The following is a 20,000-nucleotide window of genomic DNA, read 5'->3' as shown; positions in this document are numbered from 1 at the left end:
AGACAGACAGACAGACAGACAGACAGACAGACAGACAGACAGACAGACAGACAGACAGACAGACAGACAGACAGACAGACAGACAGACAGACAGACAGACAGACAGACAGACAGACAGAAGACAGACAGACAGGACGGACAGACGGACGGACGGACGGACGGACGACGGACGGACGGACGGACGGACGGACGGACGGACGGACGGACGGACGGACGGACGGACGGACGGACGGACGGACGGACGGACGGACGGACGGACGGACGGACGGACGGACGACGGACACTGTCAAAGTAGCAAATGTTCGCGAAGAAATGCTTTTAAAAACTTGCCACTTCTGCGAGCCGCATGACGCTTGCCACATGATCACTCGAGCTCGACTGTACGCATGTGTACTAGATCTAGCATTTAAAGTGCTAGTCATCGCCGCTCAGAGCCATGGCGGCGGATGGGGAACAACCTTTCAACCGTAGGCACCATGTGGTCTTATAGACGCAGGCATATAGTCCCATGAACCATTGTGTGCTAAAGGCATCAATGCTTTACCGGAGTCGATATCCTCACTATGCAATGCACGAAAACAATTAGGGGAACCGAAGGGTTATACTTTCATGAACAACCGTACACGACGCCAAGAGAAGCATAGAGGAAATTAGGTGCTCCTCAATTCAAATGTTGTATTAAATGTGAAATACGGGGTAAAAAATGTCACAGTTTCGCCCTAAGGGCGAAGCAATGAATGCGATAGCAACACAGCAATGTCATACGAAGTAAGGTGAGCGGCTTTGGTAGCAATATGAATTGTAGTAAACATGAGCTGATTAAGTAAGCAGGTGTGCTGCGGCGTAAGTAGACCGACATGAAGAGAGACTCGATGACCACGAGAAGGCACCTGTGAAACGGTGGTGTTGATGAGAAGCGCTTCCCGTGGGCAGCGCGCGTGCGAAGGGACACACCTGTAGCGCTGCACTGCCGATCCGGGCAGCATTACATGTGTAGCGTGCGTTGGAAAATGTGGCCCGACTATTACTAACTGAATGAACAAGCGTGGTGTGAGCGCCCACAAACAAACCTGAATAGATCACACTGAATGACTGCAGACGACTGACAAAACGCTGCAGCAAGCCCGTACGCTGCAGCGGGCGAAGGTACGTGCGGTCTATCGCTTCAACAGAAACAGCGGCGAATGCACAGTGCTTAAAGGCCAGAGCCGTGTGGAGATAAGAGACGGCGCGGTCGAGCGACGAGCGCGTTTGTTGGCAGAGTAGAAATGCCCCCCCCCCCTCCCCCCGCTCCCTCCGGCGCTGGCTTCCCGCTTCGTTGCTTGCGCGAGGGAGATTGAGTGCGTTCGCTCTCCGTGATAGCGCGCGTCCCCGAACGCTTCACGGAAGCTCGGGCATACGGCGCGCGGTGAATATTTTATCTATACGGAACCTCACGGCGACGGCGACGGCGACGGCGACGACGACGGCGACGACGACGGCGACGGTGACGGCGACGCCGACGGCAGAAATCCGGTTGAAGTGTCCATATAATTGAATAAAACATTAGGAAGTCAATTAGAAACTCACAGTACGCGTTGAAGAACACCCAAACGAGAACGTCTCTCCCATGAGTAAGCGTTTCCACTGAGTGACAACAACGCGGTATCTAGGATGACAATGTGACGGCCTTGTTCGCAACTTCGCAGGCATCTGTCGTTGACCTGTCCTCCCTCTTGTCACCCTCTTTTTTGCTCTTTTGCAAGAACGAGCTGGTTGGCTGGGTCGACCTGGGCGGCTCGTATGTGGGCCCCACGCAGAACCACATCCTGCGTCTGGCAGACGAGCTGCAGGTGGACACGTACAAGTTATTCGACGACCTCAAGAGCCTGCAGTTCAGCGAGGCATGTATTATACGCGCGTGTTTGTTTGTATTACCTTGGTTACGCGCGTTTCTTCTGTTACAGTATCTCCCCTCCTCATTAAGATGCCAAGTCGTTCGGGCAGATACCGCAGATATGATACCTTAGAGACCGCAGTATTATATAATTTCTATACTTTTGGAGAGGTTAGTGGCCAGCAGACCGTCCCAGTTTCATTTCATTTCATTTTTTCAACCATCAATTATCAATCAATCAATGAAATCAATTATCCATTGGCCAGTCAGTCAGTAACTGCTCGCATTCAGCAGTTGCAAGAAACACTGTCTCATGAAGAAATTAAAGGGATACGTTGTTATTAAGGCAATTACTTGATTATTTGCGCCTTGCATACGCGAGTACGAATGCACAGTTTGGATGTTCTGTAAAAAAGCATTGCTATCATTATCACCATAATAATAATAATTATCATGATCAACATGTGACGAATTGCCATGTATTCATGCACGCACAGGGCAAGGCGTACCCGTATGAAACCATGTGGGCCCACTTCGGAATAAATGACCCTCTGGCGTGGTTCGACATCAACTACGTCATGCGCAGGATGGACATCATGATGGAGCAGGTATGCGTTCACAGTGTGTTTGTCATATTGACCACACGAAAAACAACGACGCGACAAAGATATTACTATACATCCCATGTGAAAAATAGAGACCAGTAGCCGCATATATATACATTGAAAGGCCTCACCGATTCCGAAGTTTGTTTGAAATTACCGGGATTCTTATAAACTGGATGTTTTTTAATGTAAAAAATACTTTTTAAATTGCCTGTGGCAGGTAGTGCAGTTCTACACCTTGAACTGTATTACTCGAAGAGGCGGACATTAGTTCCACAATAAATCGAAATGCATGATTGACTAATTATCAAAGTTATACCATATGTAAGTTTTTCCCTGATTACTTCAGGGCACATATTGCAATTTCCGATTTGTAGCCCTTTTGTGCACTGAAGCACGAAAAGTAACTGGAACGCCATAATACTTTGTCGCACAGTTTAGAAATTGATATCCCGAAATTGGTGTCATCCTGAAAATTCAGTTCGAAGTGAATACACCTTGCGAACTCACCGGTTACAGTTCCCCAATTACAATTAATACCATAAAGTTATGAGTTAACAACATAACTAGAGAAAAAACGTTAATTTGTCCATTATGTATTTTAATTTCTCGCGCAAGAAATGTCCGACTTTTCGAGTAACGCAGCTCCAAGACTAGGCGATTTTTCAAAATTACGCGGGTCATTTTTCAAAAATATGTATACCTACTCTAAACATAATAGTAAAAAGTATGATATAGGTAGCCCATTCACATTTATCGGTAAAAAGAAAGACCGAGTACACAACTGCGCTAACTCCCCCCTCCCCCCCCCCCCCCCCCCCCCCATCTTCGGCACCAATGGCAAGAATCCAAATACCCTGCGATAAAACATTCTGCTGGCTTTGCCATTCCCTGTCATACCCATTGCCTATCACTCTCCATTTGAATACCCCTTTTGTTTACACTCGTAAATACAATAACCGGAGGTGATCGTACACCTATCTATTGTATATGTAAATCTGTGGAATTGCTGGTGGACGACTGTAAGCACAGTTTTGTGATCTCGAAAGCGCATGTTCCCAGGCTGAGTGAGATTTCCGCTGCGGAGCTCCGTAGCGAAGATGTGTTCCCCGCACCTCCACCAAAATGTCACGGGTATAAAACTATTATTTAAACTTAATTATTTTTGTTTTTGACTCCACTCCTTTCTGTAACGCCTTCGGGCCTTAAAAGTACGTGAAATAAATAAATAAATAAATAAATAAATAAATAAATAAATAAATAAATAAATAAATAAATAAATAAATAAATAAATAAATAAATAAATAAATAAATAAATAAATAAATTTACATTCGATATTTTCCAGAGATACGTAAACAGCAGCTGAGAATCCAGAGAGGCTGTTGCCACTTCGTCGTCTTCTCCGTCGTCGACATTGTCTTTTTTGCTCACCGTAACAATATCTATATTGGCTTTGAAAACATGGCTGCTGAAAACAAGCGTTGTAGAGTAGCTCCCTCTGTACTATGTCTGCTGTTGCTTGAAGGTGAATTAGTCTTTTCCAGTAATGATAAAGCTCGGTATAAACGGAAGTGCGAGAATTTGTCTGCACGGCAGCAGAAAGCAGCTGCGACAGCGACACCTGCATATTAAACCTGAATGCGGTGCACCCTCGAAACGTATTGCAGCGCATATTATTGCACTCCCAAGCTTCGCCAATTTTTCCCCCCGTCTAGTAATTAAACTTGAAGTGCAAGGGAGACTAGCGTGACCGGTCACTGTCGTCTCCCTTGAGTTTAAGGTTTATTAGTCATGGGATATACTGACTAGCCCGTTCTCAAGTCTTGCTTAATTCCGCCTCTTTTCTTCTTTAGGCGGAACGCGTGATAGAAGACGATGTCGACGGTGACCCGCACAGCATCAAAGGTGTTGCGCAGTGGTGACATTTCGTATCGAAGCATCATTAGCGCGTGATAGAAGATGACGACGGTGACCTGCACAACATCAAAGATGTTTCGCAGTTGTGACATTTCGTATTGAAGGATCGTTAGCGCGTGATATAAGAAGATGACGAGGGTGACCCGCACACCATCAGATGTATTGCGTGAGCTTTTGCATATAGGGAAGACACGATTCCGGTTTTTGTAAGACACTGAGAAATTTGACTTCAATCCGAGCATTTCGTGACGTGTTTTGCACTTTGCACCGTCGGCCATTTTTTGCACCATGTTTTGGTCACGCCGCCACATATTTTTCGCAAAGTGGAGTATATAATTATTTCGCATTAAAATCCTTTTTTTTTCTCAGTAACGATACTATGGTAGTCTTTGTTCAAGTAGCGGGAAGCTACCCAAATATTCTAAAAAGCTTGTTTTGTTAACGTAAAAAGCATACACAGACTCGAGGGTAATACGTTCCTCCCTTAAAAAGAGAGAGAGAGTCTTAAATTGATGCCTGGGATGTTTGCCTGGCCACGCACCAATATCATGCTTCTTCAAATGACGAGGGCGACATGTAAAATGACGCATTCGTGAGGAATGCACACACACCAGACATACACAACCACACACATCAACAAATAACTAAAGTGTCCGGTCGAGGCCAGTATCTGAGAAAAGCTAAGAGCGCCTTCGTTGCGCGCAGAGCTGCTCCAAGGTCCAAGTACATGGAGCAACTCTAAGGAGCTGCCAAGTAAAAGCATATTTTAGAGTAGCCCTTGAGGTACCCAAAATATTCAAATAATGTTTTAAATTGCAAATATGTACTATTATGAGCAATATGAAAGGGAACACAGTAACGCTTGGCAAACAGCCTCCAAACAGACTCGGCGCGATACGCGGATGGCGCAGTGAAAAAAAAGGGGGAATAGAGGGCGCTCTTCCACTGACTGTTTGCACTCCCACCACGCTGGAATTTCTACAAAGCAGCAGCTTACGTCATTTCGCCAATAATATGGTATCGTCTGGCAGCCGATAAGACGGTAATCGTCGCAGTGACTTACACCGATTCATTTTCTTTTATTTCATTCATTCTTTTTTTTTCTTCGCGCAACCGCTTGATAGTACTCTTAGACCAAGCTTGCCCGGTATTTTAAACCGATTCTTTATTTCATTCGACGCACTCAGTTGTCAGTGACGCAATATCTAACAGTGCTATCACTGTCTGCTGGCAATTCGAAGTTCCGCACTTTGCAGACACACGGCGGGAGTGCGAACAGTTATTAGAACAGCGTTCCCCTTTCCACTTTGTTTCCGATGGCGGCCGCTGTGTATCACCCATATAGCTGGGTCTGAGGGTGTTTTCTACGCGTTCCTGTGTTCCCTTTCATACTGCTCATAATAGTACTCGTATAGTTACTTGTTGGTATAGTTTCCTCATCGGCAGCTTGAAATTGACATATCTCAAGCGGGCCCAGGCTTTAGTGCAATCGATCAGGCATAGAGGATACCTTTATCACCTTTGTGAGCCAAGTACTGATCAGACTTGGCTCTGCGCAGATTCCCGTCGTGGATCCATGGAACTGCCCCCACGCGGCAGAGTGGGACGCCATGACGCTGCAGAACTTCTTTGAGAAAGAGGCGTGGACTAAGTACGTATGCGTAACACAATACTCGCATGACCGACGTTGCCCAGTCAGCATTTTAACGCGATAGCGTTAAGGGCCCCGTGACGCAGAAAATTCAGTTTCGGCGTCGGGGGCGTTGCCCGACCAAAACAATCATCCCGAACCAGCCCGACCGTGCAGTCCTTCCGTGTAGCGCAAGGCGTTAGTGAACAAAAAATTGAATTTCTCAAAGTAATATCCGTCAGAAAATCGTAGAGTACGACTTAACCACAACCTGCAGACATGATAGTGTCGGATTGTCATTTGAATGTATGAGAAAACATGATTCTGTTACGAGGAAACTCAAACACAAACCCCTTTTCCAGGATTTCTGCCATAAAACAGCGGCGCGCCCGGGCAGGTTACTTGCTAAAACATCATTCAGATGGCGCTCGCGTCCTTGGCAGCTCGAACTGGGACTTAGTCTGCCTAATGCGTTTTGGACACGCGCGCGCCTCGGGCAATAGCAAATAATTAATAAAGTAATAAAAAAGGACCTAGGGCCTTCATATTTTGATATAAGACGGCTTATATTTGCCCTGGAAAAATGTCTTCCCAGCAATGCATTTGTGTTTAAAAGTGAAGGCTACTTTAAGGGGATCGGTGTAAGCTTGGTCTTTGTAAGCTGGCTTTCCCACGTCGGTGTGTTGCAGTGAAGCCTACTCATAAAGAAAAATGCGATGCGAACGGGGTCCGGTAACGCTATCGTGTTCCAGTCTTAAAGGCGAAGCTTAAGCATCCTCCAATTTTTTATGACCCTCTCGAAGCTGTGTTCTGATCCGATCAAAAGGAGCACCTCCACTCCGCGTGCAGAAGCTGTTAAGACTGATAGGTGCAAAAGGATGGATAGTTGGGCTGATAGGTGCCCGAAAAGGCTAAGGCATGGTCCCCTCTATATTCACTCAGGTTATGGTTTGATACACATACATTATTAGATATCAGGTAATTACTAATGTAGTGAACAGACTATGGAGCGCGCGAGCGAGAACAGAACATGGGGGATTTTGTTAAAGTGCACTGTAAAGGGATTCACAGTACATAGAGACACGTAGTGACGGCGAGTGCAAGCACAAATTTACAGCCTCGCTCACTCGGTGACCTCTTACGTCTGCCGCGTCCGCTTTCATTAATTAAAACTGTCTAGCGCCGGTATAACGTCCTTTCACTCTTCCTTATCATCCGCAGCTCACGAACGACCGGCCGATCCTGATGACAGATAACTCAGACGGAGTATCGCTTGTGAAACTGATCGAAAAAAAAAGTCGTAGTTTCGCCCGCGCAATAGGCAGTTGCTGCAGGAGTACAGCGCCGCCCTCACTCCCTCCCTCCTCTCGGTACCTTGCGCGCGACGCAAGATGGCGCGCTTCCGCTCCCCGCTTTCTTCCTCCTTGCGCGAGATTGAGCCGCGATCGTCGGCTCCCCTATCACGATTTCACTAGCACATACAGAATGCGGTGACGGTGTTATCGCCCTTGGACTTTATACGGAACATCACGGCGACGACGACGGCAAAAATGCGCCTGGAGTCTCCGTATAATTGCATCGCAAGAAAGGTAAAGAATTGGAGTAGGATGGTTACATTATTGTTTTATTTACAAATTCTGCTGTCTATATTTCGAGACATAGCAGGAGTGGGTACAAGATTTTAGTACAAACAAAAGAACAAACACCAAGATTATACAAACAGATTAACAGGCAATATGGTTAGGTAATTGCTCAATGAACTTTGCAAAAGGCAATGCGCGTAGCGAACCATTCAAGTTGTTCCATATTTCAACTCTGAGCGGAAAAAAAGAAAATTTAAAACAGTCTATATGTGTATTGAAAGGAACGATGTTTAGTGCATGGCTATGACGGGTTGCGCGTGCGCTAGGAGATTTAAAAGAGAAGGGAGCCTGAATTCCGCATAGGACAACGTTACGTCTCATTTCTCGTCCTGCATTTGTATTTACTCTGTACCCCTAATATACACCCTAACTCTATTTTTTTTCGCAGATGGAATGGCTTTTCATTATAATTTTTTCAATGACAAAAAAGACAACTAACGCCGTCATGAAACAGGCATGTCTGCACCGTCATGCACTGATTTTAGTTCCCAGTGTGTTCGGAGATGCCCTTCAGAAGTGTTACGCTGGGCTCAGGCACAGGAAACGATGCGTATAGATGCTGTCGCATGTTAAACTATACATATAGGGCAGACGAAAGAAATGTTCGGCCCTTACACCCTGTGGAGATGGCTGACCAGCGAAGCTGAAAAGGGGCGGCCACGGTTTATAGAGTGTTTATCTTATGGTTTATCAAGCGGGTGTATTAAAGTGTTTTTGAACTGTGTTAGCCAATTATGTGTCACTTTACGCGCCCCTTTATGCCGAGCAATGAAGACACGGACACGTTTGGCGTTGGCAGCACGGCGGCGGCGGTGGAGTCCCGGCGCAGTGGCGGCACTGTTATTTGTACGCGAGCTGCTCCTTGGGAGAACGCACGACACGTGGCTGTACCATTGCGATGTTGGAGAGAGAATGACGACATCGCGCGCGCGCACCGCTGCAAGAGAGTGACGACGTCACCAACCGCGCAGCCAATTGCGCGCCAGAAGTTGCCTCTCCCCTTGCTCCCTCACACTTGGCGCTTGCGCACTCCCCGCAGGCTGCGCTACGTCACACCCACGCTGCGAAAGAACCAGACGTTCCCTTTCCTCTTGCTCCCTCACAGTGCAGTCCACGCCGACGGTGCGAGGGTGTAAGTACGTCACCAACACGTGTTACTCCGAGGTGAAAGACCTAGACATTCCCTCTCCTCTTGCTCCTAACTCCTCTCCAACTCGTCTTTTTTTTTTCCGCGAATGTGCACTGGTTCTTGCGAGGGCCCTCCTGGGCACGGACGGACGTTTCGCCTAGGCATATACAGTTTCGCTGTAAAATTTATGAGTCATTCCACTTTGTGAAGATGGATGACCAGCGAAGCTGTTTAGCGCACGACACAGAGGTGACAGAGAATTTTGAAGAAAGGTACGGACATATTTATTGTCCGTATTGTTGGTCATCGTGACGAATAGCTAGGCACACAGATTCGCGTTATCACCTTTGTTATTAAATATGTCCATCACGTAAGTCAATAAATCGCTCATACCCCCGTAAACGAGGCCTCCCATTACGACGACGTAAGAGAAGCGGAATTCTACGCTGGAATTATGAGCGGCAACGGCGCCAGCTGTGGAAGAAGAAGGCGACGAACGCGTGAGCAGTGGCACGAGCGCGTTGGCGCGGTTGCGCTGAGGAGACACGGACGGATGTTTCGCCTATAAAAAAAAAAAAAAACTCGCAGAAAACTTTCTGTGGCAATGAAGGGAAAGATACGGGCGCGTGGCTGCTGCACATGTGTTATACCGCGCCAAGTATAGTCCGGCAGAGTTTGACAGTGCTTTGGGTTGCTCAGAACAGACGCTGAATCGACGCAGCTTCTACGTGCGACGGTTTCGCGTTTGCTCAGACGCGGAAGGGAAAAGCCGCAAAGTAAGCAAGCTTTTTTTACACTCAGTGGTGTGTTCTGTCTTATTTAATTGTTGCTAATAAGGTGTTTATGTTTTCTCTTCGACAGCCTACACTAACGTGTATTTCAACGCGGGAATTTTTTTCAGCAGCGCTCTCACTTGTGCGCCCTTTGCCTCCGTAGCTTTCCCTTCATTGTCACCGAAAGTTGTCCGCGAGTTTAGGCATATACAGCTTAGCTGTAAAATGCGGGTTTGCGCCCCCGTATGCATATCGGTGCGTCAGTCGTAGCTGTTGGCCTCAATCGCACACTCGTGCACAGGGGCTGCCGCGACCACCTCAGCGCCCTGGCACAAGTAAACTTGGCCAGCGAGCCGAGCCAGGTGTCCCTGCTGTGGGTGCTGTGGTGCATCAAGTGCTGCGGAGGGAACCGCAGGATGTGCAGCATCTTAAATGGCGCTCAGGTGAGCCGCGTCATCTCCTCTCTCTAACATAATGTCCGAACTTTCGCGCGGACGAGGTGCATCAAGAGGACGGACGCTGGGAGCTAGGGGCCTTGAGGCCGTATTGCGTTGAGATTTCGCGATCCTTCCAAGAGCAGCTTGCTGAAGCGACGGCAGGTTTCCTAGCCAGTTTTGGAAGGAAACCACTGTCTGAGAGTGCTGTTCTCGGCCCAAAGGCCTGATACCGCAAATGCGAAGCAAACAATGAACACCTTAACCCATTGTAGGACTATATATAGTAGTAACTGGATTTTAAAATGGGCCAAGCGTATTGAGGAAAATCAGAAGCACAAGTTATATATATATATATATATATATATATATATATATATATATTACAAAGCTCTCGAAAGGTTCTGCGTGGTATCAGTAAATGAGGTGCTCAGAAATAGTTTACAACAACTTTACTTTCTCTACACCAAGCCGTTTATTTCGAAGAAAGTGGGTCGTATTTGTCTCACTGATACTAAATTGTCTTTCAAAAAGTGGGACGCAGATGTCCCTTTGACGTTTTAGGTGTAAATACGAAATTCTTTATGATTACTTTCCTCGTGAAACAAAGCGTTGGAAATGTTTTTGTGTTGTATGAGTAAATGAGGTGCTTAGAAGTAGTTTGCAATTATAACTTCACTTCTGTGCAACCAGCCATCTACTTTTCAAAAGGGGAAAGTATTTGTCCCACTGACGCTAAATGGCTTTTTTTCGAAATTTGGGACTCATTCCTGCATTGGCCCGGTAGGGTTTCAATGAAAAATTATGTCTAACCACTTCCCTCGTACAACGAATCGAAGCAGGACGGACTAAGTGACACAGCGGAGCCCATACACAAAAAGCTTGTGCACATTACTCGCCCATGAGTCGAACACCAGCTACATCGGCGCCTTTTTTTGGTCGAGCACGTTTTTGCACGTGCATTCGTAATTGCGAGTTTTGTGGGCTATTTATCACATTTAGACACAAAACATGGGTGCTTATCTTGAGCTAAAGGTATAAATTTAGGTGCAGAAAAGAATAACTTATCGGGCATCTTGAGAACTTTCTTCTCGCGAGCAAATGTGGACCAAATCCAGGAAGCGTTCCAACAATGAAAACAATGTTTTCCTAGCTCTTACACGCTTTTCACCCCTTAGTTTAACATTCCCAAATTTTCTTGCATGAAGTGTTGAATAAACCATATAGATAGAAGGCAGCGCCAGAGAAATGAGAGAAATACACACATTTGCAACTCAGAAGCGTTTTCGTGCACATTCCAAAGTGATACGTACGTATACTGTCTGATTGTCCTACAAAGGGTTAATGGACTTACACGAATGCCACGCGAGCCGGACTGGAGAGAGCGGCTTTAGTAAGACCGTTCTGTAACCTACACACTCATCTAGCCCTTCCGTGCCCCTCGTTCAGGACTTTTGCTCCCCTTTTCAGGCTAGAGTTTAGCGCAACATCCCTGGCTTTCCTCTACACAAAATATCTGCATGTCTAAATAGGAGCAGCTAAGCCACGCTCTGTCGAAAGTGCAAGTTCGGAATTTGTTAGGCTCAGTGTGTAAAGCCTGGTATTTGTACTAGTGAAAGCAGACATATGAACCCAAACTCGTCAATAACCAGCTCTCCCGAGCTGTACACTTGCTGCATTATTGTACAACGTGCGTTATATGTCAAACTAACTTTTTTTTGAGGAGAGGTAGGGGCAATGAGAGTTCGAAAAAAAAATGTTTTGCTGCGTCGTTTTTTTATTTTTTGCTTCTCTTTAGATGTAAACTGGCGCACGCAAGCCGATTCAAGGGCTTACCTCAAGGTTCATTTAGTGAGACGGAGTAGGCGAAGCTTTTTATTTACGTATTTGGGCATTCCATGCCGAGTGATGAATTCCAATGGATGTATATGCACGGGAGAGGTATAGAAATTCATGATTACAGGTGTTGCCGGCATTCTGCACGTGCACAATGAATCCTAAGCATTTATACTTCCATGCACAAGGCTGTTGTGGAAGTATAAATACGGTCACTCGAGCAACACGTGTATTTGTACTGACGCTGCGTTGGAGTACTCGTCGTTTATTACGCGTACCACACAATTTATGGTGCGCACCGTTCCAACACGTACCCATGCGGAAACGGTTTTTGTTGCACGCAGGAAAGGAAATTCGAAAACGGCTCCATGACAGTGTGCGAAAGGCTCCTACAGCTGCTGAAAGGTACATCTGCTCCCTTATTGCTTTCCCATTGCGCATTTGCGCCAAGTGCGCAGTTACTTGTCACAACAACTGGGTACTGAACATAATATAAAAAATAATAATGTAGGACAGCTGTGCAGTGCGGGCAGCAACACGCTGCCACTATGAGGCACAAGGCTGTATGAAGCGAGAGAGAGAGAGAGAACAGAAGAAAGAAAAGGCAGGGAGATTAATTAGACGCACATCCGGTTTGCTACCCTGCTGTTGGGGGAAGGGGATATAGAGACGAAAAGAAAGACAGCACAGTTTCGCGTACTCTGAAGGTTCGCACCGAGTCTGCAAACGGTCTCCAAGACGTGTCGACTTGTGGTACTGCAATAATGCTTTCGTGGTCTTGTGCGCCATCGATTCGCATGGTCATGGTCCAAGGGTCTTCATTTCCGAAAATGGTCTAGAGTCCAGCCAGTTAAATGCTGTTCGAAGAGGTTCACGCTCGACGTCGTACCGAGGGCAGAGGCACAACGTCGAGCATCGTACACTGGTAAACATCTCATGGTACAATGGTTGCCTGCTGCATATTCTACACGTTTTTCGGGTCGATCGCAAGGCGGGAAACATTCCGTTCATTATTCTTGATGTGCGTATCTGCACCTCAACAACATGTGCCGACTTATGCACATAACTTGACAGTCTATCTGAATCATGATAGCTGTAGTTTTATCTTACGTGCCAACTAAACATGGGTAAACATAAGCGCTAATGAGACGTCCCCCTTTCTTGTAGCGGTGAAACTACAGCGATCGCTTTTGTACATCCGATTGTTTACAGGTAAAGTCGAGTTCGACGCCCAAGTATGCCACCTTCAGAAGGACGAGAAGGGGGTCCGCGTGGGCGTCATCGACGGCAGGGAGTTCCAGGCAAGTATGACAGCACCCGACTTAAAACTACATTCTCACCATATTAAAACACCCTCTTAGTTTACGGATCTTAAGTTAGCTCGGCGTCGTGGGCACAGTGGGCACAGCATGCACGGGACCGTGAATATTAAACAGTGGTAATAGGTCAGAACGAAACCTTCATTCTAAGGCCAGCTTTTCAATCTTTCTTTCTCAAGGTTTATTTTCCTTCAGTACGTGTTACACACACAATCATGAGTCGACTCACTGTCTCCCGCTATGCACACCGACAAATATCGACTCTCTATATACCGCAGGCTGACTACGTCATCATGGCGATCCCGTTACCCATTCAGCTGAAAGTGCACTACGAACCGCCACTACCGTCGCTGCGCAACCAGCTCATACAACGTACGCCGGTCGGTTCGGTGTACAAGATGAACATCTACTATGCCACGCCCTTCTGGAAGGAAATAGGTATGTGCACGTCGACAAACGCCACTATGCCTTGCTAGAACGCGAGCTACGTTTCAAAATGAAGCGTATACAGGCATGGTAGATATCTCGCGGACTCGGCAGGATTACGGAGGCGGGGGAATTTAATATTCATCCACTCTAAAATTAACCTTAGGATGCATGACATCAGTCGTAAATGTATTTACTCCTTCGGCATATCACTCAACAACATGCTGGCTCCACAGAGTTTTAAAACTTTCGTACGGATGCATTCTTCGAAGCGCTTCGTGCCACTGAAACGCAATGTGACACTGCGTGCTCCTTGACTCTTTAAAAGGTGTAGCCACTTGATGCGCATATAGTTCGCATCGTACTGTGAAAAGCGACGCAGGGACGAGTGAGCAGACGACTCAGTATCACTATATAGCTATACTATAGTATAGCAATACAGGGTGCCCTATCTAAATTTCGCCAAGATGTTCAACCAAAATAAACATTAAAAGAGCACAGTGCAAGATATGATTATAAGAACTGCGGTGTTAAAGAGCTTGGCTAAAGTTAGCTGGGACACTCTTTATACCGAGCTTCGTGCGAATTGCTGCGCAAGCTACACGACACCTATATTGACACGTGTATGAAAAGCGTAATAAAAAAAAAACTATCTATTGAACGAGGTCACATGGAATACCTGTCCTCTGTGCTGTCTGCTCTGAATTCTACAGGTTACAGTGGAACGGTATTCTGCTGCGACGATGAACTGGCTTTCAACTACAGCACGGATGACTGCAGACCTGGATCCTCGCTTGCGGCTCTTACAATGCAAGGACAAAGTTTTTTTTACATGCGATAACAGGTTGTACTTAGTATTTTTAGTCGTTCCTGAAGCCTCTTGTCTGAATCCTCTTGTGCGTCATACGTGCCTCCGAGATCTGTAATCACGCAAAATCTTATATTCGATAGCAAGTTAGTGTTTGCCTCTGGTTCGTGTCATCTTGAATGAAGCCTCTTGTGCGTCAAGTGGCTGAAGGCGGCCAGCAGGGAGTGTGGTCGGCTTTTTTCGTCATTGACAAAGGTCGCACGCAGCGATGTAACGGCAGACGTCACGGTAAAGCCCAGGCCAAAAGAAGCGCCGACGAACGCGGTTATAATATGTGTATTCACTCAAAAACAAAACAAAAGAAAGCTAGAAAAAGGCGAGAAAAGGCGCATAGGTCTCGACCAAAATTTTGTAGGAAATAGCCTCCAACAATCTCCAATTGAGTGCAAGGAGCGTAGCACAAATGACTGTGACAATATTGTTACAGGAAGAAAGCAGGCCCACGAGTGTAGAATAATGTATATTTACAACTGATGTTTATGGCGTTCAGGCAACGGCCAGGGTCTTCGTCTTCCTCTAGTTCCTAGACCTTCTTCTGTCCCTTCACCCTAGCATCACCCTCCCGGTGAGGTTAGCTCCGTCCCGGTGCAGGTTATAGTGCCCCACTTAATGCGGGGACATAGGACTTGAGCCTGGCGACGTGAACAACATTGCTGGTGACGTTGGGAGGCACTGAAGACTGGTCTACTGGGGTGATCTCTTATGTCACGTCGGACAGTTGACATAAGATCTGGTACGTACCTGAATAACGGGAAAGTAGTTTTTCCGACAATACGAGAAGGCGTCCAGAGAAGGACAAGGGAACCAGGTGAAAAATTGTGTTCTTGGTGCCGAAGGTCATAGTGTCGCTTTTGAGAAGCTTGCGAGAATATGAGGCGATGACGGGCGACCTTTCTGGCCTGGGCGGCCAAGGCAATAGCAAGGCGAGCGTAATTAGTGCTGGGTGGTTGCATTTCAGAAGGCAGCAACGTGTCGAAGGGTAAGGTGGGGTGGCGGCCATACAAAAGGTAAAACGGTGATAATCTGGCAGTGTCGTGACGGGTCGAGTTACATGCAAAAGTGATGTATGGTAAAGCGACGTTCCAGTCGTGGTGATCGTCGGAAACGTACATGGCCAGCATTTCAGTTAGTGTGCGGTTGAGTCGTTCGGTGAGGCCGTTCGTTTGAGGGTGGTACGCGGTAGCAATCTGGTGTTCTGTACAACAGGAGTGGCGCAGATCAACGACGACCTTCGGTAGAAAGTGGTGGCCCCGATCCGTAAGTAACTGGCGAGGGGCGCCGTGGTGCAGGATGACATCGTATAGTAAGAAGTCGGCGACATCTGTAGCGCAGCTGGTTGGCATCGCTCGTGTGATGGCATATCTCGTGGCATAATCTGTTGCTACAGCAATCCATTTGTTTTCTTTGATGTAAATTGGAAACGGGCAAAGGAGGTCGAAGCCCACACGGAAGAAGGGCTCTGTAGGGATATCAATTGGTTGAAGCACACCAGCAGGAGGCACAGCTGGCGTCTTTCGGCACTGGTACCGGTCGCAAGAAGCGACGTAACAGCGCACAGAGCGATAAATGCCAGGCCAGAAGAAGCGGCGCCGTAGGCGGTCGTAAGTATGAGTGATGCCCAGATATCCAGCAGTCGGCGCATCGCATCGTGAAGTTTGTGACCAATCTTGTCTGCATCGGTCATGTTATTATCAGCCTTGCGACAGAAGGCCAGCACATCCTGTATGTGCACGACATAGGATTCTGTTGACGTCTGAGCGCGGCACACAAGTTCTTTTTTTGCTGCCAACTGACGACCGACAGGTCTGCCAAACAGGTCTCGCACTTTTTCTTTGCAGACATCCCAGCTCGTTAGGTCAGCTTCATGTGTATCGTACCATTGCTTCGCAGTTCCACTCAGATAAAGTATCAGGTTTGCTAACATCAGTGTTGGATCCCACCTGTTGTTGCCGCACACTCGCTCGTACATCGCGAGCCAGTCCTGGACGTCAGCGTTTTCCGTGCTACAAAATGTCTCCGGGTCTCGCGGATGAGTGAGGATCACCGCTGGCACAACGCGCTGAGGCATTTTCGGTTGTGTCGGTTGATCTGCCATTGCAGCGGCAGGTAGATGACGTCAGCTGCGAAGTTCCGTGATTGTACCCCGCACTTCCACCAAAATGTTGCAGGAAGAAAGCAGGGCCACGAGTGTAGAATAATGTATATTATATGTATATGGCGTTCAGGCAACGGCCAGAGTCTTCGTCTTCCTCTAGTGTCACCTTCTTGTTTCTCTTCACCGTAACAATAATATTATTAACAATATAATATAATAATAATAAGTTAGCTGTGTATAAACGAGCATAACATATGCATAACGAGCATTTGGCAAATGCAGTACACTACACCATCATGCTCTTTCTTTTATTTCCCTATTCATTAATTTTTTGTCTGTGCGGGCAGATTCGCCATTGGTGACAAGGCCTTGAGACTACAAGAATTACCGAAGCACATCAGGCCCAAAGTCATATCTGCGGATTTGGCAAGAGCCTTCGAACACGAAGCGGCCTACAACGTAAGATGCGTTTGTTAACGTATTGCGCTTAACAAAACACGTTGCGCGACTAGTTGGGGATGCATTATTTTAACGCGAGAGCGTTAAGGGCCCCCTGTAGCAGAAAATCCGGCGTCGGCAACCGGCGTTGGCGTGCGATGTCGGCGGGTGGCGGAGAAAATCATCCCCAATCACCCCAACCATCCCGACCGCGCAGGCCCTTCACGTGGTGCAAGGTTTTGGTGAACGAAAATTGAATTTCTCACAGTGAAATCCGTCAGAAAAATGGTAAAGCAAGACTTTACGATTCGGTCGGATTTGCCGTCAGATTGTTTACCAATCGGCGTCGGATTGTAAGTTAAATGTATGAGAAAACCTAATTCTGCTACGAGGAAACTCAAGCACAAACCCCTTTTCCAGCATTTCTATCAGACCTACAGCCGCGCGTTCGGGTACTTGCGAAAATGATATCCAGATGGCGCTCGCAGGTCAAATTGGGACTTCGCCTGCTAACTTATTTTGGACACGCGAGCGCATCGGGGCAATAGCAAACAATTAATAAAATAATAAAAAAGGTGCTAGGGCCTTCACATTTTAATATAAGACCACTTATATTGCCCCTGAAAAAACGTCTTTTCAGCAATACATTTCTGTTTAAAAGCGAAGCCGATTTTAAGGGAATCGGTGTAAGCTGGCTTTCCCACGTTCAGTGTTGCAGTGAATGAAGCCTACTTACCGTATGCGAACGATGCGATACGAACGGGTCCCGATAACGCTATCGCGTTCTACTCTTAAAGGCGAAGCTTAGGCATCCTCCAATTGTTTTCTTTCTTACGAAAGTAATCCAGCGCTACTTTTTAAGACGAGGACAGAGAAAGACATGACAGTACCAGCGCCCGTCCTGTCATGTCTTTCTGTGTCCTCGTCTTACAATGTAGCGCTGGATTACTTTCGTAAGAAAGAAAAAAATAACGCATTGCGACATTATTTTTTTTCTCGAATGGGTGGTACTCGGTTTCAGCACAACCCTTACAAAAATTTTTGTTGAGAATGCATTGAAATATTATTGGTCAATGTTGAGTATCGTATTGAGCATTCATTGGGAGTTTGTTGGGATATCATTGAGCAAAGTGTTGAGGGCTCTTGAATATTGGCCACTGAAGTTTTATTGAAACACAATTGGGCAAGTCAATGTTGAATAGTTGTTGAGTTAGTATTGAAAGCACATTGTGCTTAGACATATCATTGTGTAATTTCTGTTGAATTTCTGTTGGGTTTCCATTGATGCAGTCTTGAAATGCTGTTGCGATTGTTCTGTTGACCATTTGTTGAGTGATTATTGACACAGCATTGAAAAGTACATTGTGCGCCTGTTGAGATTGCATTGATATTTCGAAAATTGCCACTGAAATATCATTGATATTTTGTTGGGCTTGTGGCATTTTAGTGCACTTAATTTTGAAATTGCTTTGCTATTTGCACTTGCATGCCCCGGTGCCTCTTCACATAACTTTCCCTAATCCGAACGGAAGCAAAGGAGCGACTGACATATTTCATGTACCCTAATATGTAATATAGCGTGCACATGACACATTATTACAGTATATAAGGCACAACTGTATGAAACCTGAAGACATACGCTAGTGCCTACAGTGCTATTAAGTGTAAGGGAGCAGAACTATAGCACACATGCTGAAAAAATGTAGCAAAAGCGTACACATGCCTAGTTAAACTCGAAACAATTTTTTCTGGAAGATATACAACACCACCTGCACTTACAGCATAAAAAAGCTTCCTGTGCCTGTACAGCACAGCACAAAGCAGGGTCATGAGAACTGAAAAGTAGAACTTAGTGGGTTTAAAACTACGATGATGATGGATGAAATTGATAAATATTACAAAGTTATCACTCTTATTGGCTACCTAAGGGACTCCTTGAACTTGACCTACAAAGATGTACAGCAATGTTAAAATCAAACGGAAGATGGAAACCTATAGCCTTCTTGCAGGAATAAACAATGCAAATAGCCTTATGTGTCACAATTTTACGAGCACTTTGGCAATTTGGTGTATGTACAGACTTGACAAACAGCAGCTCAAACAGAGATGCGAACGCTGAATTAAGATAAGAATACACACGAATGCTTACTCAACTTGAAGTTTATTACACCAGAAAGAATTATATTTCACAATTACAGCAGAAAAAAAATATTTTGTAAAAACAACAGTCAAGTGACTCAAAGGCAGACCTTAAGCATACCCTTGTAACTAACTTTGAACACATGAACTCTTGGCTTGCATGCATAAATACAAAAATGAAGACCACTGGATACCTTACAGTAAAATGCTTCACACACCCAGTAAACACTGACAGAAGGGTTTACGGCTGCCTGTGAGTAGGCAAAATAACAAGTAAACTGGAAACAAATCACTTCATGTATATATATACAAAACACCTGAATCGTGTTTTTCAGACGTAAACTTCTAAAACATTTGTGCTGTAAAAGCAGCTTACCTCCCTGGCACAAGTCAAGAACTGCACAGTATTTCAAGACAGTAGAGGCTTGGGCTAGTCGGTGCATACTCGAGAGGGAAACAGCGCAAAAAAACACAAGAAGACAAGAAGGGACAAGAAGCGCTGGTGTGTGTCTCCCTTCTTGTCGAGTTTTTTCGCGCTGTTTCCCTCTCGAGTATGAACAGTATTTAATTTCTTGTGTTACTTTTGGGTGCAGAAGAGTTTCCTAGTGGCATTTTCTAATTTAGTGAGCTCATCAGTGAATTTTTTTCTGGACTTGAACAAAGCTAATGAAATCATTTCTTTGGGCCTTTTTCACCCTACACAGCAACTAACTGGTACCTCGGTCAATAAAAAGCTAATGCAAGGGTAATAGTTTCAATGATATAATGAAGTGACATAAAATACACAGACAACTGGAGTGACACACAGCTAACGCAATTCCCAACAGTGAAATAAACGGTCACCTGCATCATCAAAGAGCCTAGAACGACT

At 46.0% G+C, this 20,000-nt stretch overlaps 1 protein-coding gene across 1 annotated transcript in view; it reads left to right on the top strand.

Annotated features, from left to right (window-relative positions):
• Positions 1-20,000, top strand: part of LOC119440413 (amine oxidase [flavin-containing]) — a 64,296-nt gene that overhangs the window by 20,030 nt on the left and 24,266 nt on the right. The window contains exons 3-12 of the mRNA XM_049662913.1: positions 1,746-1,883; positions 2,374-2,484; positions 5,959-6,050; positions 9,876-10,017; positions 12,189-12,249; positions 12,641-12,769; positions 13,057-13,145; positions 13,442-13,601; positions 14,303-14,399; positions 16,900-17,011. Of these exons, the coding sequence (XP_049518870.1) occupies positions 1,746-1,883; positions 2,374-2,484; positions 5,959-6,050; positions 9,876-10,017; positions 12,189-12,249; positions 12,641-12,769; positions 13,057-13,145; positions 13,442-13,601; positions 14,303-14,399; positions 16,900-17,011 (1,131 nt within the window). The remainder of the gene's footprint in view (positions 1-1,745; positions 1,884-2,373; positions 2,485-5,958; positions 6,051-9,875; positions 10,018-12,188; positions 12,250-12,640; positions 12,770-13,056; positions 13,146-13,441; positions 13,602-14,302; positions 14,400-16,899; positions 17,012-20,000) is intronic.

The sequence above is a fragment of the Dermacentor silvarum genome, chromosome 2 (genome assembly GCF_013339745.2).
Source record: "Dermacentor silvarum isolate Dsil-2018 chromosome 2, BIME_Dsil_1.4, whole genome shotgun sequence".
Lineage (NCBI taxonomy): Eukaryota > Metazoa > Arthropoda > Arachnida > Ixodida > Ixodidae > Dermacentor > Dermacentor silvarum.
This window is presented reverse-complemented; position numbering and strand designations above follow the sequence as displayed.